This window comes from Kwoniella dendrophila, chromosome 9 (genome assembly GCF_036810415.1).
Source record: "Kwoniella dendrophila CBS 6074 chromosome 9, complete sequence".
NCBI lineage: Eukaryota > Fungi > Basidiomycota > Tremellomycetes > Tremellales > Cryptococcaceae > Kwoniella > Kwoniella dendrophila.
The window spans coordinates 294,548-319,328 of record NC_089484.1 but is presented as its reverse complement, the minus strand read 5'-3'; the positions used below and the strand labels follow the sequence as shown (position 1 = coordinate 319,328).

The following is a 24,781-nucleotide window of genomic DNA, read 5'->3' as shown; positions in this document are numbered from 1 at the left end:
CTTCTCAGCTCGGCAGGAATTTTCAATAAAAATCACTAATAAAAAATGAAATTCCAAAAATCTACTTCAAAATCTTTGTTACTTCTTCCATTATTAGCTTCATCTTCATTGGCATTACCAGGTAGAAGAAGACATCAACCATTCTTTAAAAAAGTTCACGCGAACGGAAATGGAAATGGAAAACGTCAAGAAGTTGGAGAAGGAGTCTCTCCTTCGGGATCAGCAGGAGATGTACATCAACTATCATCAGAAGATTTTATTGGTGCTACAGCAACTGCAAGTTCAAGTGAAAGTGCTATAACATCTATCCCTACAGCTTCTAGTTCAGCAGAATCGGGATCGGAATCGGATATTGGTTCATCTATAATAGCTACAGCATCTTATACAGGTATAGGAGTAGCTCCATCTGGTTCAGTAAATGATACTAAAGAAGGATTATCACCTTATGAAGGATCAAATTCAAATTCAACTACAGGATTGATTAATACGAACTCAGGATTAGATACGATAAATCCAAATCCTGGGAATGTATCTTCAGAATATTTATCAACTTTATTGCAGAATGTTAAAGGATATGAAACTTTATCTTATTCAGTTTATACTCCTACAACAACTGAAACTCAGACTCAAACTCAAATAATTACAAATGTTGAAACTCAAATGTCTACAGCAACAGCTACTGTGACTTCAGGTGGTGGTTATATGGATGAAATTGAAAAAGCTGCAGAAAGTTACGCTAAAAATAATTTAGGAAAATATCTACCCACTATTACTTTAGAAGTCGAATTGATACCTACACAAGTGAGTTAAGCGTGTGATCAGATCTTCTTTTCCAACCCTCCTGATCATCGTATCATCTGAACGAGTATGTCAGCTGGTTTTGATATAAGATTTGATCCACAAAAACAACGAGGTGGTTATCGGAATATCATACAGGAAAATATTACTGTTGGAATGATTAGAATTGACGCTAATTTATCACATTTTTTCCTTACCTTAGGAACCAGACGGTACATGGGATTACATTGTTCACATCGGATCAGATGGTACAGCAACAGCTTCACCAACTTTCTATTCTGCTAGTCCAACACCTACCACTTATTCTGGCCCTGGTTCAGCCTCTGGAGGTTCTTCATCTGGATCAAGTTCGAATTCAGGTTCATCAGGTGATGAAGGAGGCGATGATTCAGGTGAATCATATTCGGTTGGACCAATAACTACTTCAGCCGATCTCAATGTACCTTCAACTACACAAGGAACCGGATCCGGTAATTCCGGATCAGGATCTACAGGATCAAGATCGATCAATATAGCTTCTATAACTGCAGCAAATGCAGCTCAAGCTACTAATCCATATTTACAAACCGCATCAAATATTTATGTTCCAATTTCAACAGCAACAGCAACAGCTACTACATCGTCAGAATTATCAACTCCAACCTCAGGATCAGGATCAAATACATCTTCTTCAGATGGAAGTCAGACCTCATCTGATAATACATCAAATGACGAGTCTTCTTCTTCATCTTCAAATTCTGGAGATAATACTTCTGTATCTGATTCTGATTCCAACTCTGGCTCAAATGATGATCATTCTCAATCACCCGATTACTCTGTTCCTGGACATAATACTTCAAATTTCGATAATGGATCTTCTTCTAATGGTACTACTACATCTGAATCTGGATCTTCTACAGGTTCAGCTCAAGTATCAAATTCAACAGGTAGTGTACCAGGTCACAATACCTCTTTTGGCGGATCATCACCCGACGAATCTTCTTCATCCGATTCTGAAGCTGGTTCTTCCGGCTCTTCTGATTCTACACCTACCACTTCAGCCGATCCATCATCTACTACAGCTCCTTATCCAGTTTGGTACGGTGGATCAGGTTCAAGTGATTCCGACGATTCTTCAAATAGTGCTTCATCAGCTTCATCTTCAGCTACAACAGCACCTTACCCAATTTGGTACGGTGGTTCAGGTGATAATGGTGATTCTTCCGATACCCCTACTGCTACTTCACCATCATCAGTTGATCCTGCACAAACCTCAGCTCCTTTCCCTATCTGGTATGGCGGCTCAGGTGACAACAGTACTACCAACTCCACCACTCCCATTTTAAATGGTACAGATTCTACCGGTAATTCAACTTTCCCAATCAATGGAACCGATTCGACTGGTAACTTCACCTCTCCAATCAACGCTACAATCCCAATCAACTCGACTGCCACTCTCTTACCGATTGGAGCTAACGCAACCATTGTACCAGGAGCAGGTGTTCAGCCGGTAACTAGCTACCTCAGTACTACAGTCACAGCAACTGGTTCTTCCAGTTCCGTTGAAGCTTCCGCCACCGCTGCACCTTCTGCCGCTAACTCAGGTTCAGCTGGTCAACCATCACCTTCCGCTTCCGCCTCTGGATCAAGCTCTGTAGTTCCATCAGCAGCTGATTCAGGTACTTATGGTGCCCCGTTACCTTCAACTTCATCCGCTGTAGCTTCTGCAGCTGATTCAGGAACTGCTGGTCAACCTTCACCATCTGCCTTGATTTCATCCTCCTCTTCTGCAATTGAATCATCTATCACAGCTTCTCCAACTGGCATCGCTTCATCAGTAGAACCATCCTCCTCCTCCGCGTCTTCCTCTTCTTATGTCGAAACTTCATACTCAGCTTCAGCTTCTGTCTCATCTGCAGTTGAAACACCTTCCTCCATAATCTCTTCATCCGAGATTCCTACTTCTTCTTCATCATTCGCTACTGACACGACAATACCCACCGAATCAGTTACACCAAGTTCAACTTCATCAGCTATTGAATCAGTGATTACCGCTTCACCAACATCGCCTTCATCAGTAGAAGAAAATGAAGATGGTATAGCAACTGAATTAACTACTCAATGGACTACAGTTGACATTACAATGACTTTAACTGCTTCTTCCACCGCTGGATCTACCCCTACCGTAACAGCTTCAATTCCCGGAAACGTCAATCTCGCTCAACCATCTGTTGAACCTTCATCATCTTCATCCTCAGCAGCTGCTGAATCTGAATCTGTAACAGATGCAATCACCTCAGCTTCAGCAGCAAGTCAATTCGCTTATCCACCTCCTTCAGAAACTGCTTCAACTTCAGCTACTCTTTCATCAGTAGAAAGTGAAATTATACCTTCAGCTACTTCTTCTTCTTTATCCTCTCTTGTCGAAAGTCAAGAGACAGCTAGTGTAACTTCAACTTCATCAGCAGCAGAACCAACTGAAACCGATTGTGATGAGGAAGAAGAAACCAACTCTGATATTTCAGAAAGAAGTTTCAACGATGAAAATGAAGATGAAGAATATGAAATTGTTTGGGTAGATCAAGATGAATTACAACCTGATTGGGAAATTTTAGCTTAAATGTCGATTTTGTGATTTTTACACCTTATCAAACTAATCCTTTTATTCATTCTCATCCTTCTTGCCCGATTTTTCCCCTTTGACTTCGCTTTTTTTCCTTTATCATGGACTTTTAATGAATCTTTCATAGTGAATATATACATTATTATATAGTAACAACAACAACAACGCTAATTGTTGATAATACGAGAATGAATGACTCTGGTAGTCACATCACAAACTGACAATGGCCCGGAATAGGCCGACTGAGGGAATAGTGTTCTCAGCGAGCAGAAACAGAATGTTTACATCAATCCAGTATCGTTTTATTTATTTGCTCAGGATGCGACATCACCGCTGGATCTTCGATGAGCGGAATTTAGCGAGGCCAGCAAAAGAGACCTGCGCGGATCGTGCACGAGCCTGGAGAGCACTTGTATCTGCCATCATCGAACTCTTTTCATGGTTGTGATTCTCATATTCCAACCAACTGCATCAGGAAGGATGACATAAAGGCAACGCGTAACGGAAAGATGGATCGCTGACTGGGGCGATAGGCAGCTTCAGTTGTCTTTCCAATATACAATAGCCTTATATGACCAGTCATTGTGTCCCGATAACTGCATTATCGTTTGCAAAGGTATTTGTATATGAGAAAGTTCCCCATCCCTCATATTCTGTACTAGCCAAATACTATTCATCGATGATATCTATGCAGAATGTCATCACCCCGTCAAAACAGCGAAAGGAATGTTGTCAAGTTGTCAAAAAGGATGGGTGATACTATCTGTACGCAATCGAACGTGAGCCTCAAGAGCGCTCTCATTTGTTCAGACCTCCTTTAAGATTCTCTATTGCCAACCCCTCATTCAACAGGAAGTGAGGGTGATTAACATTCATTTTGCGGATTGATGTGCTGCATTTCATACTTCCTTACTCAGCAAAGGCACAGTCAAACAGTGTGGATCTCGACATAGAAGATGTGATTGGTGGTGTACAATGCAATGTATATCCTTCATTTATCGATACTGCGAGAGAGTGGCCAAAAACCTACGTTGCTGCTTATCGTATTCAAGCTCAATGGTTAAAGTGAGTTTTCCAAGCTGAGGGGGCTGGAAGATGAAAAAGGAGCATATTGTGTCAATCGAACGCGATCCTCAAGAACACTTGCGTTTGTCCGAACCTCCTTTGGATTCGCGACAACCCACCCCTCACCCACCGAAGTGAATGAGGGTGAAAATTCATTTTTTGAGAAAACATAGATCATGAAATTAAACTGCTCACGTTATATGCTTACATTCATCCGCCAGAGAAGTCTGGAAAAGGAATCAAGGTCAAAAGGGGTGGGCCCTCAACTACTACCATGATTCGAACGCGAGCCTAAGAAGCACTCGCGCTTGCCACTTATTTTAAGTGGCACCCAACCCCACCCAGCTGTGTCACAGCGGGTAGGCTGCCAGCAGATCACAATTTGATAATACACACACGCAAACAGAAGCTGACGTGTGGAAAGGCTATGGAAAAGTAGCTAATCGAGAAAAACAAGTCTAGCTGGCCACAATCGCTCACCCTTTTACGTAATTGGGCGGCTGGGTACCTTTTTGTGAAGTGGAGGTTGTCCGCTTACAAGGTCAAAGCTTTGGGAAAAAGTGGAGTGTATTCTGACAGAACCTCTTTCATCCTTTCATCTTCCTATATTTTGTTAATAATGTATAACGTACATATCACTGTACCATCATCATATGAGCAAGATTATGTCTCAAAGAAAACACCAGGACTTGTCTCTAAAAAACCTCATAATCGATCGAAATCAAGATTCATAACGATAACCCTTTATGAACCACTCCCACAATGACTCACGAAGTGATATATGATTATGTTGAAGGTATAGATCCCAATTTGACTTGTGCGATATGTCAATCTGCATTAGTTGATCCAGTAACTACAACATCATGTAAACACACCTTCTGTAGAGATTGTATAAATCAAGCAATAACGATAAACCCACAATGTCCTATAGATAGATCAGCTTTAACCATCACTAGTTTAAGGGATACTGAGCAGCTAGTAAAACTTGTAAGTTCAGCTTCCCATGCACTGTTGTCCTCATGGCTAAATAGGTTAAGCTGCTATTTTTTGTTGCAGATGCTAGATGAATTGAAAGTCAAGTGTGTCGCTGAAGAATGTGGGATGGTAATGGAGAGAGGATTATTGTTATCACATTTGAGAAGTTGTCCAAAAGCTATAGTGACATGTCAGGATGGTGACTGTGGATTATCTGTAAGTTGTTTCGGTCTCAGATCTGAGTAGCCGGAGTTGCATCTAATGGTATTCCCTATCAAGACTTGCTAATATTTGATGTAATTTAGATGTCGAGACATAGATTACCACATCACAGGGCATATGAGTGTTTCCAGCGAAGAATGGAGTGTGACAGATGCAAAACGATATTGATATTCAAGGACAAGACTGTGAGTAGCCGTCATACCAAGAAAACATTCGCAGTGGTTGTTCAAGCTTATTGAAGCTAATCGATATCTCGTCTGAAGGCTAAAACAAGCACCGATTGCTGCGTTGAAATATCTCCAGCTTGTAGAGCATGCGGCGAACTACGTGAATAGGCATATAAGCGTTGCTCATTTGAATTGACCTTATGCTGACTTCCATCGTAGCTGAAAAGGATAAACAGCATCATCGATGGACTTGTCCAGCCATCCGAGTTGCATGTCCTCATTCTAATCGTGGATGTCCAGCAATTATAGCAAGAAATGAACTGCAGGACCACCTTAGCAATTGTCCGTTTGAAGCTTTATCCGGATTTTTTGAGCAGAATGATGCTAGATTGAGGTTATTAGAGCAGAAAAACGAGACCTTACAAGCTGAGTTAGAATTGATGAAGGCTGAGATGACCAATATGAGAGTTAGTGATACATCAAGACTTAGTAGAAGCTATGAAGGAGCCTCGGGACTTGGAAGTGCAAGTTGGAGTGATCCAATACGACAACCAGGTATCAATATGCCTTCACCTGCTCAAGTCCCCTCAAGTACTACCTCGCCTTCAACGCCTTTGACGAACGCTGAACATTCGCAAACGCCAGCTATTACCAATCAAAGCCAAGACACTACTCCAAGACTGGCTATACCAACTTTACAGCCTTCTATCCCCATATCGAATACTTCTTCTCCCATATCTCCCCTGTCCAGCTCCTCAACCCGATACACTGACGCTTTATATTCCGGTATAACTGCACGAGCAGCCGCAGACTTGTCACACCAGCGATCGTTGGTGGCTCTCAGTTTTGCATCACATCAATCGTATGCTGATTGGGCATTTAATCGCTTGTCTTCGCATAATATGTTGAATGTAGAAGATGCCGTCCAAGCTCTAAGATCCAGTATCATCCAATTAGCAGGAGGGATGGATACTATGGAAAGGAGAAACGAGGTGTAAGTAAATAGATCCCACTCGTCAGGCTCACCGGGTCGGGATTAGAATGTCATCAGGATATCCACCTTGGTATGTTGCTGATCTTTCGTACTCATAGCCGTACAATGACGGAAAGTCTGAGAGTCCTAGAGGAAGTGGGGAGTTTACGGGCTATAGTAAATACCATGCGAATGCGTGAGTATCCTTTCTTGCCTATTTTATCCTACCTGAAACGATTCAGACATTACACTTGGACAATATGCTACGCGACTATATGTGACTGACAATTTGATATTTTTCAGAGGTAATGATGTCTCAACCATCTCGACCAGCTTCATTATATCCTCATCCAGCCGCGGCCCCTCCCCACACTTCGTATAATCTGAATTCATGGTCTACACCAGGTTCATCTCTACCGATCTACCGCACTACTCATTGCACTACGACTGAGTCGACCAATAATGAGACGCACGGTGCAGAGATCGAAAGACCAAGGCTAACAAACGAAAATGGCACCGGTGAAGACAGAGAACACTCAATCAGAGAATCACTGGCATTCTCTACTGTATATCATGATGGCGATGATGATGATAGCGGAGGTGAAGTAGCGAGTTCGAGAAGCAGTGTAATAACTGCTCATAATGCTTCGAGAACAAGGCAAGGTATAGGTAGAACTATAGGTAGCGGTGCTGGTCTGACAGGTAGAACTATGGCTATACCTCCTCCTACAATGAATTTGGAAGGTAATGGCGATAGCTCGAACGAAGCTGGGATTGGAAATGGTAGAAGTAGTAGTGAGTACACACGCTCATAAGATGATAGACATCAATGAACCCGTGCTAATAATTTTTTCTAATAATTCTTTCTGAATCAGGATTGAGCAGGGCAAATCCTATCAACTTGATTAGGAAACAGCCTTCAAGATCGCATAATAGGCCCAGATTGTAACGAACCTTGAGAGCACCATACCTGCTGTACTATCAATCAAGTGTACCATAACTTGTTATTTATTTGCGTAATAGTTTAACATTGTTGACGATCATAACGATACAGTATGGATTTGCATATGCATGATAACGTGTTGTGCTTTTAGAGCAATCTTCCTAAGAATGTCTGTACTAATCATGATAAATTTTATACCGTGACCCAACCGTAGGAGAGCGTAGGCATGCAAGTGTCGCGATACCTTAAACTAATCCAACTACATGTCGAGCCGATCTAATCCTGTCAATGGATTTAACAAAAATATGTACATCATCGACACTGCTCTAATCTCATTTTTTCTTACTTTCTTTAGGTTTGAAAAAGTTTGTTAATTTAGCCATACTATTTGTATTTACTTTCTTGAGCGCCTAAACACAAAGGACATCAAGTACGTCAGCCATTTGGTCAATCAAGAATGCCCAAAATGTGAGGTGTTTTGCGTATCTGGTTGTGAACAAGGTGTCTCATGTGAGAGGTAAGGTGAGATAGGTGACTCACTTCTACACCTTTCGAGGATGGCGGAGCTTTCCTCTTAGTTCCTTTAGCTGTACCATCACCTTTATTTGATTTGTTCGTTATCGGTTGACTTGCCGCTATGGCTGCATCCGTACGATTTTTCAGATGTATCGAAAGTGATGTTAAACTGTAATAAGTAAAATCGATCAGGAATCCGTCTATATCGAGGGACTGGGGAAGAGCATTGAACGATAATCTATGCATTTTTCGGAACTTACTCATGGGACTGAATTAATTGAGTTGATATCTGAGGAGGTAACCATTGACTTAGATGTTCATATGAAGCTTGAATTCTAGCCACTGTATGATCAAGTAATTCCGATTGATATTAGCATATGATATGTTACATGGGGAACGGTGATCAGAGTGAAAACATATTACTTACACTTCCTTAAATCCTCGTATTCTTCTCCTAGTAATCCATCCCTTCCTAAGCCTCTGACTAAATGATCAAATTTTTCGAATTGTTCAGGTTGTGACAAATGTTCTGCTTTCCTTTTCAAGTGGTTTATGATGATTTGGATTGAAGGTCTATAATATTTCTGTTCTGCAAACTTGGATGAGGAAGGTGAAGATGATATAGTCGGTATGACTGATGATCGTGTTTTCATGATTAGCGCATCTAATTCCTTGAATGTCACTTTCAGTAAGTTTGAGAAGATCAGAATAACCGACACTCACCTTTCTTTTCACAACAGGCTTTGAACACCCTCTTCACGATTTTCATCTTCAACAATCCATTTAAATCTGCATTGTATCCTAATTCGGCTTTAGTAGATGATTGACCTGGTTTAGAAGGTGGTAAGAAAGGTTCAGGTAATGATAATGTATTCAGAGAGCATGCGGTCGAAATCAGGTCTGAAAGTGGTTGAAATGATTGCACATTGTTCTAAAAAGGTTGCGAAGGTTGAAAACAGTAATTTAGTATTACTTTTGGGTTCAAAGGCTTTTGGAATTTCTTTTTCCTGATGCAACTTACGGTTTTTGATAGAGCTATTATGATCGGTATGACCAAAAACAACGGATCGATTGGATAATGAACCAAGATATTCCCAGCTAAATATGTAAGATATGTTGGAGTACTTTTTCCAGATAAAACCATCTCAAAAGTCCGAGAGCGCAAAGATTGAGTAGAATGACTAACCATCAATCCCGTTATCTCCTATAAACCAAGTTCGTCTTTGGGACCCATTGATCTTAACAGTTTCTAAAATTGTTTCATGACCAGCTGAGTTGACGTAGGGTAGATATAATTGAGGTTGACCTAAATGAATGTTCAGCATAAGTCATCCTCTTTGTAGACAATTAGGAGACTGGTAGTTCACCTGTACGAGGATGAGGTAATCTCAAGTACTTGTGTGATTTCGATAAATCCACATCTGAACAAAATCAAAAGTCAATGAAACTGTGTACTAAGCATAATGTGACCATGACAATGCGACTCACCATCTTTGATGACCGATATGTACTCCATTATAGCTACACTAGATTCCTGAATCCTGTCTTGTTATCGATATATTTGTAAATTAGGCTGTTCGAACAGCTACAAAATAACAATTCATCTTATGCTCCCTGCGACGCGTCGAGATGCTTTCTTCAATTTCTTTCTTGTAATGTCGTCCGGGGACGTGTTCTTTTCGCACACGCTGTAGCTTACGTAACAGGCGACTGATATAATACATTTCATTCTTTTTCGGCAAACGCTATAAACGCTACATAGTCAAACTGCTACAAATTGGATACAGGCCTTCAAAGGGATTGTTCAGTCTAATCAACCCAAGCTTTATAGGTTTTGTGCCAATCCTTGTGCCAGGGAGATTCAACGTCAGCCGGTGTTTTCTTTAGGATAGTTTTCAGCTTATGACTCACTTCAATTCCTTTTCCAGGAGGATAACCGTCGTAGCATTCAGCACCTTCTGGAATAGGTACATGACTAGGACAAGAGTCACGTTTGATCGCGAATAATTTAGCCTCTTTAGGGATTGCAGGTAACGGATCTGGCTTATCAATTGAGGATGCGAAAGGATAAATCCACTATCGATTGTAAACATGACCAGTCCGCATCAGCTTCTATCCATGGAAACAAAGTAAGAGAGTATTCGGAACTTACCTCAGGCCACTCATCACTGTAAACCCACAGCATACTTGAACAGTTTTTACAGAAACTTCTTTCTGATTTACACAATTCTTTGGGTTTATCATTTTCGTCAAATTCCATAGCAGCGATATATTTTCTACACCGTTCCACCAGAAAAAACCCCCCAAAAAAATTTTAGCATTTGACTATTCTGTTCGGGTTTATACACATCGAAAGATGCACATCAGTCGGTGAGAAGTTTGAGCGAGATTTACTTGATCTGATCTTCTCCCTTGACAATTTTAAGTGTCTTGGTGTTACCCATAATGTTTACTGAGCCCATATATCCTCCAGCTTTTCGACAAATTGAGCATTGGCATATCTAGAAGATGTGACTTGAGCTCATGATCTGTATTTTGCCTATAGGCTGTCCTGAGGCTGGGCTGGCATGCGTACCTGATATGGTATAGGGGTATTCGACTAATGTATAAAGCCATATCAGTCGAGCGAATCTACACAGTACCTGTGGAGTAACTTACTTCAACAGTGTACTTGACTGCTCGACAATGACAGGATCTACATTTGAAAAATTAGCTTTACTTCATGTTGGAAAATTTGATAAAACTAACCCTTCAAGTAAGACAGGCATATTAAGTCTTTCTTTTCTTTTGCTTTTCTTTCAGATAAGATGTGCAAATGATGTGAAATATCAACTGAAACTACGAACTAAGGTGGTTTATATACTTGTTTCGTCTTCGTATGAACCAATTAATGCATACGACTAGCATAGTATCCCTCGTTAAATAAATGACTTGCACTTCCCCTTGTCTCTTGTTATGAAGTCATAGTTGTAGCGTTGTTATGGCTTGGACCACCTTCACAGTCGGTTATCGCCGACTTGGATGCCGGATATCCCGGAATATCCACGTCACGCTCACTTGATGCTTGATAAGGGGTTTCAGCTATTGCGGCTTTATCCGCCTGGATTAGGTGTTTTTGAGTATTTTTGGGTGGCGAATATTAAACAGAAATGACGTTCAGCGAGTAAAATCAATCTTATATTGCAAAAATATAGGATTTTCAGATTTGGCTTACTAAATCACCATCAATATATATAAACAATTAAATATCAATATATATAAACAATTAAACATCAATATATATAAACAATTAAAACCTGAGGGGTTTATCTGCCATTCACTATCTTTCTCAAGAAAGAAGAACAACACGAGCATCATGGCAGCAGGTCTAGTAAGTTACTTCAACGATTATCTAGTCATTATAGATACAGACTGACGGGTTGATTCGTTCGGTAGACAATAACAGATCTAGACGATTTCTTGACTCCATCACAAGCTTGTATAATACCTGTTAGGAATAAACCCACAGCAGAAGCAGAAGAAGGATCTGTTAGTATATTGTCCTTGACTGGTGGTAACAGAACTCAGCTGATAATACGCTTTTCACTTCGCTCAGACCGAAATTCAGATAGATTCCAACAACAACTACTATGAAGTATCAACCTATCCTACAGATAATGCGGGACCCGGACCATCCACCACCAACGCAAAGAAAGCGCTAGAGAAGGCAGAGATCAATTTGAATGATTGCTTGGCTTGCAGGTAAGCTAATGTATTATCAATAGATGGCCCGTTGTGTATTATGACTGATTCTTCGCATATTATAGTGGATGTATAACTTCGACAGAATCAATGCTCATTACACTTCAATCACAGAATGAAGTATTACAATTTATATCAACGAATCCTACTGCGGTAGATCCAAACGAACCATGTCATAAACCCAGATTACCTATATTATCAATATCACCACAAGCTTTAGCTTCTTTATCTGCAGCATATTCATCAGCACAATCCAAACCAATAATACCACTTTTAACTCTACTACGGCGAATTAGATGTTTTTTAAGTAAACCTGAACATGGAGGATGGAAAGTTTGGGATACAACATTCGCTAGACAAATGAGTTTAAAAGAAACTATAGTTGAATATAAAGAAAGAAAATCTAATAAAGATAAAGGAAAATCGGTTGAAGTACAATTACCAATGTTAGCAAGTGCTTGTCCAGGTTGGGTATGTTATGCTGAAAAAGCTCAAGGTGAAATGTTACATCTTTTAAGTGCTGCAAGAAGTAGTCAAGGTATAATAGGCGCTTTAGCTAAGATTTGGTATGGTCATAAAACGAGTCATAAGTGAGTTTTTGATGTAATGTTTTGATTATCTCGGAACAAGAAATTGATATATTATGAATGATAGGCCAAATGAAATTTATCATGTTACAGCTATGCCCTGTTACGATAAAAAACTTGAAGCTTCAAGATCAGATTTCTATTCTTCCTTATACTCAACAAAAGATGTAGATTGCGTTTTGACAACTGGTGAATTGGATTTGTTGCTACAGGAATTAGGTTTTGATCCATATCAACCTGTTCCAGGAGAAGATTTACCTCAGCTTGAAGGATCCGAGGATTCACCTTTCCCTGAAATGCTGACTCATGAAGGGTCATCTTCCGGTTCATATCTAGCAACAATCATACGGGATATACAATCGACACATCACAATCCTACTAGAATAACTACAAGAGAAATACGTGGATCAACAGATAATGTAGAATATCTAGTTCATGATACGTTAACAGGAGAAGTTATATTCAAAGGAGCAAAAGTTTATGGATTTAGAAATTTACAAAATTTAGTTAGAAAAGTAGGTAAAGAAACTGGAATTGGAAAAGCAGCTAGATCGGGTGCAGGTGCAGGAAAATTAAGTTTAGCAGTTGCAGCTAGAAGAAGAAAAGCTAAAGCAGCTTCAACCACAGATGGAATTAATACAGGAACATCAACACCAGGATCTATATCTGATGTAGATAGCATATCCTCGTTGAATTTACAATCAGGTGAAGATAAAAAATTAGATTTTGTTGAAGTCATGGCTTGTCCAGGTGGTTGTGTAAATGGTGGTGGTCAAATGAAACCCGTCTTACCACCTACAATAACTAATAAAGATAAAGATAAGGATAAGATGGAAATTGATGAAGAAGGTTATACGAGACCATTGCCTGATGATGGTACAGATATCTCCATTGATCAAACAGCAAGTAAAGCAAAAGATGGATCATTGATTAATTCTGGTGTTGAAGAAAGTATGAGATGGTCAACAAAAGAATGGGTATCAAAAGTTGAAAATATTTATTGGACTGGTTTACCTACTCCGCCACCTTCACCACCTTTAGAAGCCTCAAACATCGATACTAAATCTTATCAAGAAAAAATAAATGGTCACGTAAATGGTCATACGAATGGAAATGACAACAGCAATAGTCAAAATCAAGATAAAAACGCAAAAGCTGATTTGTTGTGTGAGAAGATTATAACAGATGTTTGTGGAGATGATTCAGATAAAAGATGGGAATTTCTTAGAACAAGATTCAGGAAAGTTGATACTGATATTTTGGCTCAAGGTGGTATCACTTTAGATGCTGTTAAATGGTAATCACGCTTTGATCACATAAACATTCAAGCTTGAAGATACTCGTAGCATTTAGTACCTTTTGCATTCGGATTTTGCTTGTACTTTTAATTATAAACGGAAATCCGATTTATAGATCATCTGTATGAGTTGCTCAGCATTAATTACATAGCACCGGATCAGTGCAATTCAATATGGGTATCCTCAACTTCGCGCTGACGAATACATCTAGGAAATCATGGTTGGTTCAGAGCATGAGGCAGGTAGAGCATTTAGAATTTTTAATAGACGTGAGGTTATATGCATACTCGTATCTGTCTTACCATAAATTATCACGAATACTTAGAATGGTATATTTAGATAATTCCAAATTATCTTGTTCTGTTATATATACAAAGTCAATCAATATGAGAAACCATGAATCCTTTATATACAATATTCCTTCATTCCTGCCCCAGACTAATCCTGGTTCTACCACTTCCAATACCTTGACCATTTGGAGTATAATTATTATTGTTATTGATATTATTCCCAATTGGAATATCTTTCCATGTATTTTCATTTTCATCCCAAATTCTCCTCATACCTTCTTTAACTTTTCCTTTTCTTTCCCAATCTTGATATTTATTAATTTGGTATTCTTTATATTCATCTTCATTATTTCTGATCTTATTTGAAGAAGATCGTTTATTGATCATTAATCTTTCAGGTGAGCCTGATGCTGACGCTGATGATGTCGATGTCGATGTAGTAGGATTAGATGCAGCTATAATTTGTATTTCTGGTTGAGGTACAGTTTTTTTATCTTGATATGATATCTCTCGATCAGTCGCATAACCAGCATCTTGAGCTTGAGTTTGACTTGGAGTTTGGGTACGTTGTGGTAAGCGTTGTTGACGTTGTTGATTCAATCTAGGTAAATGATCTAAATCCCCTGATATCCTTTGCGAATTACCATAATTACCTGAAATACCAGATTTCATAGATTGTAAATAACCTACACTACCATGTTGACTTTGAACTGTACTACCTAAATCAATATCAACTAAATTTCGTCTGCCTCTTCTTTCAGGACTATCAACAAAAGAGCTATTTCCATTTTCGTTTCCTTTCAAAGGAATCACCATCATGGGTTCTTGAGTGTGATAGTGATTATCATGATCTGAATTCATAGGTTGTCCCAAACTTAAAGGTTGTTGTATTGAATTATCATATCCTAATTCTGATTCTTGATATAATTCTGATTCAGGTGATTTAGCGAAAAAGATTGGCATTCCTGCTTTAGGTATACCTTGATTATGATTGTAATCTGATTCATGGTGGAGATCCCTATTTCCAGCTACACCATTGTGGTTTGGCGTAGATTGAAATGTTTGATTTTGCTGAGAGACCTTTGAATGATTATATTCACCATGATCATCATTTGACCCTGGGTTATATTGCGCATCAGCATAAACTGATTCATCATGTGAAGTTCTCGTGCCATCTTCGTTTGATGCTCTAGGTAGATTGTATTGCTGGTCATGTCGTTTTTCTGGAGAAAGGGGCACATGATGATGGTGTGTAAAAACAGCAGCTGGATCGAACATGGCAGAGATACCGGTAGCGGCTGCAGGAGCTGGATCGATGAAACTCCATTTTTCAGATGAATTATCAGGATTTGCTATATGTAGATGCCTATGATTTTCACTTTGACCATATATTGGTTTATTGTTGTTACTGTTGCTATTATTGTAATTTTGTGAAGAAATTGTTCCATCGATAGATTGTCTCGCTCGAACACCTTGAGCAGATATTCTACCGCCGGACTCCGAATGTTGTCTGGAATGACTTCCATCTGCCGAGGTGGATCTTCTTCTTTGTAAGGAATTCTTCTTCACCAGTACATTCTTTTGTTTAGGTGTCGAAGTTGGATCATAAGAAGCTGAAGGAGCAGCTAAGAGTGGCTTTGAAGATTCTCTACTAGCTGTCCTTTTCCTTTGACTATCCCTTTTTCCTAAAATAGCTGCTACGGGTGGCGGATTGGAGGGTTTACTAGGTGAAGCAGGCACAGACTTATTATTGGCCACGACAGAGGTCCAAGGCAATTGTCGATTACCAGGATCGACCTCCCTTGGATCCTCAAGAACTTCTTGAGGTGGAAGAGAGGCTGCAGGTGCCACAAGTACAGGTGACTCCGATCTAATGCTAGAAGGATCTTTGGGGATATAAGAATCAACCACTGATAATCCAGAAGAAGGTAAAGAAGAGAAAATCAACACGTCTCTACCTTTTATAATTGGTAGTAAGGGGATAGAGGCAGCCAGTTGAAAATGAAGATTGGTGGTGTTGTTGATGATACTGATGAGGAGATTAGGATGAAGACTATATAGGAGTCAGCGCATCCAAATAGCACTTAAACATTTCCTATCAACTTACTTTTCTACTATTCTCCTTTTTAGTCTGCCACCAAGCCATCGTCTCATCCCATCTATCCAGAATCTGTATACACCATCATGTACCCAGCCTTCCAGCTTGATTCCTCTAGGATCCTGACCCTGCCATTTTGTCTTTCTGCTTCCGGCGTATTGATTGTCTGCGCCTGAATCTACAGTAACACCTGTTGCTGTCGTCGCGGCTGTTCCATACCGGGAGTGTTTACTGATTTTAGCAGGATTAGTAATGATAGCTTCACGTAAGGCGGAAATGATAGCTGGAGTTACTTTAGGGGGAGGCGATATCAAAGATAACCTGTCAGGCACTATATAAAGTTGATTAGCTCGAAGTTATGCATCAATCACAAAATCCCAGCTTACAAGGAATAGACAAGGCGAAAAAGAGAGGAGGATTCATGGACGTTTCAGGTGAGTATGAGAAGAGTAGATTATGGGCATCTTTCTGCAATTATCAAAATATCAGCTGGATGTTATCGCTTGTAGAGAGAATGGCAGCGTCAAGCAATCTGACCTTTTGGCCACCAGCTTGCACGTTCTCAATCGTAGTCCAGCCATGTATGCCCAAAATAGAAAGAAGTGCAATGAGCAGTCGTATTGTACTGTTAGAAGTAAGGTTAGTCGAGTATCACAATTACAGATTCTATTCAGCTCACTCTAACTCCTGCGATCCCTTCCTTTTCCATGCTTTCCCTTGTAATTCAACTTTCCAAGTGAATTTAGCGTCTTCTCTCTTTTGATTCAGTTGATCAGAGGTTTCACTTCTTGACGTGATACCTTGATCCCAATTTTCTTGCAAAACCAAATCGATAGCGGTAATTGCACTTGGTGGAAAACCTGTAAATCGTATTCCAGATGGAAGCGTAAAAGCCATTAAAGCATGTTTTGATTGTTTTGCAGGACTATTGCTTCTAAATTCATCTCTAATCATTAAACCTGATTTACCAATTTGAGGTGAAGTAACTAATTTAGGTGATAAAGGTCTTAGCAATAACGATGTATTTTCCGATTGACTTTTCTGATGACCTCTCTTTGATCTATATATTGAACTATTTGGTATACTAGGAGCTTTTAAAGGTGTAAATTGAGTTGTGTTGATATTTGGTAATTCTGGTGCACGATCTGACCATAATGGTAATGGAGGAGGATTTTCATCTAATTGTGACATTGCAGCTAAATACAAATCTTTCTCTGATTTAGTCACATACAAAGTTTGAATTCTATTCGGTTGAAATTGAATTGGTCTTAACCTTTCTTGACTTGATTTAGATTGTATTTCTGATAAATTCGTAGAATTTCTTAATCCATTTCCATACCCATACCCATTCCAAGCCGATGGAGGAGGTGCGGTCGAAGATGTTATTTGATTTTCACCATCCAGTAATTGACCTGAATTTTCATTTGATATTAATTGCTTTGTTCTTCCTAAAGAAAACCATGATCTCCTTTTTGGTTTCGCTCCTTTTGCCATTGTTGGTGTACTTGTATTAGTAGGTGTTGAAGTTATCGATGTTATCCCCGTTGGAGTCATACCGGGAGAAAGGGAAGATGCATTTGAAGAAGTGACGTCGATGAAACCTTTTGGTCTCTCACTTGATTTACCTCCAGATCTAGGTTGACTTGCTGAAGTGGAGCTATTAAGGGTAGTCTGTTGAGATACAGGATTGTTGTCTTTGTTTTTATGTTGTTGTTTGTTTTTGCCAAATACCATCTTGACTCTTGCAACTGATGTTTTAGATCATACGGAGATTGAGAGAGAAGAGAGAGGGATGAAAAATGATGGAGATGTTATATCGGAATGTAGTTCTTCGTGTACTAGTGCGTGTATGCTAGGTACAAGGTTGAATGAAGCATTGATCTCCAGATGACGAATTTATGTGTATGATCTCTGACTGATTTTCAAAGTAAAAGTAAATGAGATAAAGAACAAAATATTGTAAGTTGTCAGTAAGGCGCAATTCATCTTGCTTGTTATACAGCTTATATCAATTATACGTTTCATATAAGAACATCTGTGGTCTGGCCGGAAGAAGTAAATATTGTCAGCTAAGCCTGAAGGACAATAGAATCAAAGGATGGTTGATGTTTGAATGTTTGATGGTTCTGATCAAAGGGGAACATAGCGTATTCATGACACGCCTTTATTTACCGTATGTCTTTTGTGAGTATCGTTGATTGACCTCTCATTATGACTATTATTACATCTCATCTTGATTTAGTCGGATCAAAAGCATTACAAGTTTCTAAAGCTTCGATTGAAAAGACCAGAATATCGAAGCTTCCAAAGTAGAATAGAGACGCGCTTGTTCTCTTATAAATTCTTGCATAATTGTCAGCGGTCGACCCATAGATTTTTTGCAGGTTTTGATTTCTTATCAAGCGTTGAGTTGAAGCTGTGACTACAGACAAACATAGAGTACAGTAAATAGACATCAGTTGAACGTTGAAGGAGACCGAAAAAAGAGGGAAACCGATAAAAGAAGCTTGTTACAGCTAGTACTGGTAGTACTTCGTCCGAGAATCCACGTGGTTGATCTTATCAACGGTGATCTTTACGTCATCCTTACGAACCGCTTAAACCTTCGCAGCGCGTCATTATTATATTCTGGCAGAGTTGCTGAGTTGAATTACTTCTGCCCATCCATATCAGACAGCTTGAGTGTCAAAAGCTTGACCATTTTACAGCGATCAATATTATATTGTATACTGTGTCTGTATATCGTATATCGTATAACGTATACCGTATAACTTCACTTACTCACATATCCAGCTGTGTACAAATCTGAAACGCAACCCTTAGAATTTCGGCTTCGGTAATTCTACTGTACTCTATCTGCCTTTATAGTCTATTTGCCCCTTTCCTTCCTTTCCTTCGGATCGCCTATCACCGCCTCTTCGCACCTCCGACTTTTTTGGCACAAAGGTTACCAGTCTTCGCAATATATATATGTATATAGATAGATAAGTAATCAACTTCCTACTCTAACATGTTGACTTCAAGGTAAAGATCATAATATGGATAAATCTCAAGCACCTAAGCTTCCACCTAGAAGACCGATACCCCAACCTCCACCCAATACGGAGACCGAACCTGGTCCACCTATCTCTGAACCAGTAGCTTCAAGTCCACCTACCTTACCACCCAGAGTAGTCTCAAAAAGTATAGCAACGGGGTCAACCAACAATGAAACCCACCATACAGATCATCCAAGAGCTAGAGCGTCAATTGGATCTAATTCTATAGTGTTACCTCCACCTCTACCACCTCGACTACCTTCAATCAAGAAACCTATCCCTGAAGCCATTCTGATCAATGAAGGTCATTCTAGAATTGTAAAGAATGATACTGCCGGGGAGTCTGCCCAATCACCATCCCAAGCCGCACAAACTGTCGATTATGAGGATGTCCAGCCGGATGACATCCCTCAACCGCCAGATACAGCAGTGACAGTCGCAATTACACCTGCAACCCCTCCTCAATCAGAAGACGGATCATCTCCTACATCTCCTACTGCACCTTCATTCGGTCAGTCAATAGAAGAAATGCACGCTCCCCTTCCTCCTGCCGACTCGATGACGATCCAACGAGATTATGAAGTACCTGAACCAGCTGCCATTCCTGTCTCAACAGAGACTACAGATATGGATGGAAATATTGACCCGATTGCACAGCCTGTGCCACCTCCACTACCACCTCGAAAGGCAGATCCTCCTCCGTTACCACCTAGACCATCTAAAACTACCAATGTAGCCTTATCTACAGTTCCATCAGTTGCTCCAATGGTCTGGATGGTATCGATGATTCTCTTAGCTTACATAAGGGTCTCATTCATCACACTGGTCCTGTTAGGTATAGGTGGATATGTAGGGATGAAGAAGCTGGAAAAGACCGCTGAGAAAACTCTGAAAGAGCAAGAACCGGAAGATACAGGTCCAATCTTTTCAGGGAACGCAGAAGGTGTGGAATGGGTGTGAGTGTAATAGTTTACCTACTTTTGAAATGGTGATCACTGACTTGTCTCACCGACAGAAATCATGCTCTCTACGCTCTGTTCCCTCTGATATCGACAGATGTCCTTGTACCATTCGTTGATCTGATGGAAGACGCTTTAGCGGAGCAAGTACCTCCAGTAGTGGTAAGTTGACTTCATTGGATGGTCTGTTTTGGCTGACGAGAAGGCTAATGTCAACTGTATGTAGACATCTGTCCGTTTAGCTGCTCCAGCTTTAGGGTCACAACCACTCCTTCTTACTTCTTTGAAACCCATCTCAGATGAACAATGGTTTTCATCTTTATCTATCCCGCAAAAACCTTCCAAGAATGTGTTAAGGAAACCTAGTACAAAGGCAGGTGTGAGATCACCTTTGAAAAACAGAGGTGAACATAAACGAGGAGTATCAAACGTATCTTTAGGCAAATCTTCAGAGGCAGTAGGATCGATAGATATGTCAAGATCCAGATCCGGATCAAGTACTGGATCAGGTATGGATCGTGAAGAAAGAGCTAAAGAAGCTTCCCAAAGAAGGAAGAGGGATAGGATTTTACAGAAAGTCTCGAGAAAACGAGCACCAATGTCGGACGATAATAAGATTGATCAACACCAAAATCCTAATCCATCCAGCCATGGTAAAGCAATGGACGATGCTCAGAGTGAAGATCCTGAACCTCCCAAAGAGGTAAATGGAGACAGCAAACATGGTGGTCATGATGAAGACGATGACCTAGATGAGGATGATCCGAATGCAGGTCAATATGTCAATTATCAAGTTGGCTTCGAGTATAAAAGAAGTAAAGATGCAGAAAAGAAGGGCAGAGGATTACATGTTTTGGTGAGTCATATGTAATCATGTCGCAACTTGTCACGATCTTCGTGGTTATTATCGGGTTTGGTCAGAGGAAGATCGCTGACCCCACAGTCTCTAGGCATATTTCGGTTGGGGAATCAAAGGTGTTGCTGGATCAGAAATACCTGTTTATATTGACGTTATATCGATCAAGGGTACTGTAAGTCCGCGTCGAGAAAACTCTGATAAGATAACTAACGAGAGTCTGTACCAATCAGGTCAATTTACGTTTATTGCTGTCTGCTACACCGCCGTTCATACGTACCGGGACTTTCTCTTTCCCTAGATTACCCGAATACGATGTTTCTGCGCATCCACTCAAGAAAGGTACTTTCAACGCTATGGAGCTCCCTGGTATGAAGCAGTATGGTGAGTGTTTTTAAGTCTGTCAATATTGAGAGCGGCTAAGTAACCTTTGGATAGTCAAGCAATCGATCACAGAAGTGGCCTCAGCTTTTGTTGCGCCAGAATCATATACTTTAGATCTCGATAGATTACTCTTAGGTGAAGAAAGTGCTTTAAGGACGCATAATATTGGAGTTCTACATATTATTATTCAAGGCGCAGAGGACTTACCTAAAATGGATACCATGGGCTCTTGTGATCCTTATATCTCCGTAGGGTACAGTAAATATCACAAACCAATATTCTCTACCAGAACTATCAGAGATACTAGAGAACCTAGATGGGAGGAAGAAGCATTTAGTGAGCATTCCAAACAGTGATTTGATCCTACTTCCATCAAGTCTTGCTAATAGCATGTTCCGCTGTGTCTTCAGTTCTTGTTTCATCGGATGCTATTGAATCCGGGGAAAAGCTTCGTCTTCGAGCTTGTGATTCTGATAGGTTCTCTGCGGATGATGCTTTGGGAGTCGTTGAAGTCGATTTAGCGGAATTAGTTGATACACATTCATCGAGACTATATCGAAGGAAAGACGAATTTCAGGCTGATAGTCCAGGAATGAGATGTACTGGTAGTTTAGATTGGTCAATTCAGTTTCATGGATTATGGCAAATGTCACCTGAAGAAACCAAAAAACGTATTCAAGAAAAGAATAAATCAGAAGGTAGAGAAGCTTGTGAACCACCTGAAGTTGAAGCTAATAGAGTACCCGTCTGGATGGAGTTGTTGAGTAAAATTATAGATAAAAATGAAGAGAAATGGTATAAGCAAAGAGAAAATAAAAGGAAAGAAACCATGGCTTGGTTTACAGGTGAAAAAGAAAGGGATAATCTGGAAGTTCAAGGTAAACCAGATTCGAACCTTAAGAGTGGTATTCTACAGGTGAGTAACCTCCTCTCATTTGCAACTATGAAGAAACTGACTGCGCGTCTATATGTCAACTCAGTTCCACATACATCAGTGTGAAGGTGAGCCAATTTAGGCTGATCAAAGGCCCATTTTATGTGATGATCGACTGACTGGTCTGTAATAGATCTGGAAGTAGAACCGACTTCAGGGACATATTCCTCTCATACAACATCGAAAAACTCACCGGCAGGTGGCAAACCTGCTTTAGAATCACTTACAGAAACAACTTCCGTCGAAAATCCTGAACCACCTTCATCATATTGTGAAGTTCATTTGAATGATAAATTGATTTATAGAACAAGAACAAAACAGGTTACACCTTTACCTTACTTTAATGCTATTAGTGAAAGGTTTGTGAGAGACTGGAATCAAAGTAAAATCACTTTTGTCGTGAGAGATGAAAGAAATAGGGAACATGGTAGGTGCCTTCAATAACGATTCAGTGCTTGACTGATTGATTCAATGTGTATCGATAGATCCTATCCTGGGTATCATAGTGATTCCTTTGAAGGACGCTTTTAGAACAAGGAGTCAGATTACTCGGTAAGTCTGCTTAGGAATTGGAATTTTCACTGTGTCCATGGTTCAATCGACCAGTGGAGGGGATATCGACAAACTGACTTGATCGCTCTCATAGGTGGTTCCCTCTTGTAGGCGGTCTAGGATGGGGCCGTATCAGAATATCTTTACTTTGGAAGCCGCTCGATATGTCTCTACCTCGAGGATTTTCCGGCTATGAAGTCGCTACTTTCCGACTTAAAGCTTTATCCTTTAACTCTCTCGGTATTGGTCTCACAAACGACAAAGGGCTTTCAGTATTACTCTCAACTGACTCTGATAAGTACGAGCTTGATACATCACCCGAACAACTCTCATCTACACCTGCATCTGCTAGAACAAGCTTAGAAAAGTTGAACTCACCTTCTCGCCCATCTTTGGACGAAGAATTGGAACTCGAGTTCGACTTATCGAGCAAACACATCAGACTAGCGATAATGTACAGGCATTCATGCTCCCTTCTGATCACCCTGGTGCAACGTTCCAGTGTACTAAAGAAGAAAAGAATTATGGGTATGGGTGTAGTGAGATTAGGTAATATGATTGACGGGCAAGGTTCAGCTAGAATTGGTATTTGGGGAACTGAGGACGTTGAAAAGATGATGAGATGTCAAGAGGTTTTGGATCATGAAGAAAATGGTTTACATATTGATGGTAATGATAATCATGGATTGATGAGCCCGCCACTTAATGGTACACCTAGAAAACCAAGTTTCAGAAAGAGAATATCTAGTAGAAAATCAATAGAAATTCAACATAGACAACGTCAACGTGCTATATCAGTATCTTCGGTCAACTCATCGAGAACCTCCTTATCTCTCGATAATAAAGATAGGGATAGGGATGTACCATTATTAGGTTATGCTAATTTAGAATTTAAACTAATACCTGGTGTCTCAAGAGTTCATAGAAAAGTAGCTAAGAGAGATTTACGATTTGGGAAAGTGTATGAAGTTTGGGAAAGTTCAAAAGAAATTGAAATGGGCTGGGATAAGATGAATGAAGGTGAAAGAATAAAAGATGAAATGAAAGGAATAAAGAATGATTTGAAGGAACACAGCCAACAGAATAATAATAATCATTCAAACTCATCCGATTCAGATAGCAACGGAAATAGTAGTTCAAGCGATAGTGGTGATAGTGACGATGACGATAATAGTGACGATGAGAAACAAAAAAACGAGAATGATCTAGTTAAAGATGATATCTCCGATTCAGAAGATGAATTAGATAGAAAAATGTCTGAAAGAAAAGCTCATTCACATGCTTTACATAAACGTGTAAGTTCAAGATTTACAGACTGGAACTTATAAGTTATCGTAATACAAGAGGATACGATGTTGATGCTGACTATAAACAATCTTTCCCCGTCGTCCATTGCGAATACCGCTTGCTCCTTTCCTGTTTGTCCAATGGATTGATTTACACATAATTCCATCCTCCCAACCTTTCACCCGCAATCTCCGTTTTCATTCATCGCTAATTCACTCTTTATGCTTTGTTCTTGGGCCTAAAAACAGCATAAAGGTATTTTCCAATTAAAAATAGCTAGAACAGGTAGATATGTTAAAGATAAATTAAGTGCAAAAGTTTATGCTGCTGCACATAGTGGTGGTAACAAGGATCAAAGTAGGAACCGAGGTACTGATTTAGAGGTTGAACGCGAAGGTATTTCAAAGATGTAAATTCAATCAGCCGGAAAATGAAAATGTCCTTTCTTCAGTCCTTGTAATTGTTGTTGTACTATCTATAGCAATACGGCATTAGC

General features: G+C 39.9%; 7 protein-coding genes across 7 annotated transcripts; 4 read left to right on the top strand and 3 right to left on the bottom strand.

The window, feature by feature from the left end:
• Nucleotides 1-45: 45 nt before the first annotated feature.
• L201_006542 (uncharacterized protein) lies at nucleotides 46-3,397 on the top strand (the record flags this gene model as incomplete). The annotated part of the gene is made up of 2 exons (XM_066222261.1): nucleotides 46-801; nucleotides 1,001-3,397. The coding sequence occupies 2 exons, from the start codon at nucleotides 46-48 to the stop codon at nucleotides 3,395-3,397; spliced, it is 3,153 nt and encodes a 1,050-aa protein (XP_066078358.1).
• A 1,830-nt stretch (nucleotides 3,398-5,227) lies between these two features.
• L201_006541 (uncharacterized protein) lies at nucleotides 5,228-7,751 on the top strand (the record flags this gene model as incomplete). The annotated part of the gene is made up of 8 exons (XM_066222260.1): nucleotides 5,228-5,452; nucleotides 5,522-5,656; nucleotides 5,746-5,847; nucleotides 5,926-5,989; nucleotides 6,049-6,823; nucleotides 6,922-6,998; nucleotides 7,106-7,597; nucleotides 7,678-7,751. The coding sequence occupies 8 exons, from the start codon at nucleotides 5,228-5,230 to the stop codon at nucleotides 7,749-7,751; spliced, it is 1,944 nt and encodes a 647-aa protein (XP_066078357.1).
• A 326-nt stretch (nucleotides 7,752-8,077) lies between these two features.
• Nucleotides 8,078-9,777, bottom strand: L201_006540 (uncharacterized protein; the record flags this gene model as incomplete). The annotated part of the gene is made up of 9 exons (XM_066222259.1): nucleotides 8,078-8,155; nucleotides 8,286-8,430; nucleotides 8,522-8,603; nucleotides 8,689-8,895; nucleotides 8,985-9,192; nucleotides 9,283-9,359; nucleotides 9,448-9,567; nucleotides 9,629-9,682; nucleotides 9,750-9,777. The coding sequence occupies 9 exons, from the start codon at nucleotides 9,775-9,777 to the stop codon at nucleotides 8,078-8,080; spliced, it is 999 nt and encodes a 332-aa protein (XP_066078356.1).
• Nucleotides 9,778-10,070: 293 nt separating this feature from the next.
• Nucleotides 10,071-11,029, bottom strand: L201_006539 (uncharacterized protein; the record flags this gene model as incomplete). The annotated part of the gene is made up of 7 exons (XM_066222258.1): nucleotides 10,071-10,106; nucleotides 10,173-10,337; nucleotides 10,414-10,537; nucleotides 10,656-10,762; nucleotides 10,837-10,860; nucleotides 10,920-10,956; nucleotides 11,010-11,029. The coding sequence occupies 7 exons, from the start codon at nucleotides 11,027-11,029 to the stop codon at nucleotides 10,071-10,073; spliced, it is 513 nt and encodes a 170-aa protein (XP_066078355.1).
• Nucleotides 11,030-11,616: 587 nt separating this feature from the next.
• L201_006538 (cytosolic Fe-S cluster assembly factor NAR1) lies at nucleotides 11,617-13,890 on the top strand (the record flags this gene model as incomplete). The annotated part of the gene is made up of 5 exons (XM_066222257.1): nucleotides 11,617-11,631; nucleotides 11,697-11,789; nucleotides 11,857-12,002; nucleotides 12,068-12,592; nucleotides 12,657-13,890. The coding sequence occupies 5 exons, from the start codon at nucleotides 11,617-11,619 to the stop codon at nucleotides 13,888-13,890; spliced, it is 2,013 nt and encodes a 670-aa protein (XP_066078354.1).
• Nucleotides 13,891-14,309: 419 nt separating this feature from the next.
• L201_006537 (uncharacterized protein) lies at nucleotides 14,310-18,009 on the bottom strand (the record flags this gene model as incomplete). The annotated part of the gene is made up of 6 exons (XM_066222256.1): nucleotides 14,310-16,230; nucleotides 16,285-16,606; nucleotides 16,662-16,743; nucleotides 16,813-16,900; nucleotides 16,955-17,557; nucleotides 17,615-18,009. 6 exons carry the CDS (start codon nucleotides 18,007-18,009, stop codon nucleotides 14,310-14,312), a joined length of 3,411 nt encoding a protein of 1,136 aa, XP_066078353.1.
• A 1,304-nt stretch (nucleotides 18,010-19,313) lies between these two features.
• L201_006536 (uncharacterized protein) lies at nucleotides 19,314-24,698 on the top strand (the record flags this gene model as incomplete). The annotated part of the gene is made up of 12 exons (XM_066222255.1): nucleotides 19,314-20,269; nucleotides 20,329-20,434; nucleotides 20,499-21,128; nucleotides 21,223-21,303; nucleotides 21,362-21,512; nucleotides 21,567-21,848; nucleotides 21,923-22,428; nucleotides 22,493-22,514; nucleotides 22,580-22,873; nucleotides 22,932-22,998; nucleotides 23,093-24,293; nucleotides 24,534-24,698. 12 exons carry the CDS (start codon nucleotides 19,314-19,316, stop codon nucleotides 24,696-24,698), a joined length of 4,461 nt encoding a protein of 1,486 aa, XP_066078352.1.
• Between the last annotated feature and the right edge of the window lie 83 nt (nucleotides 24,699-24,781).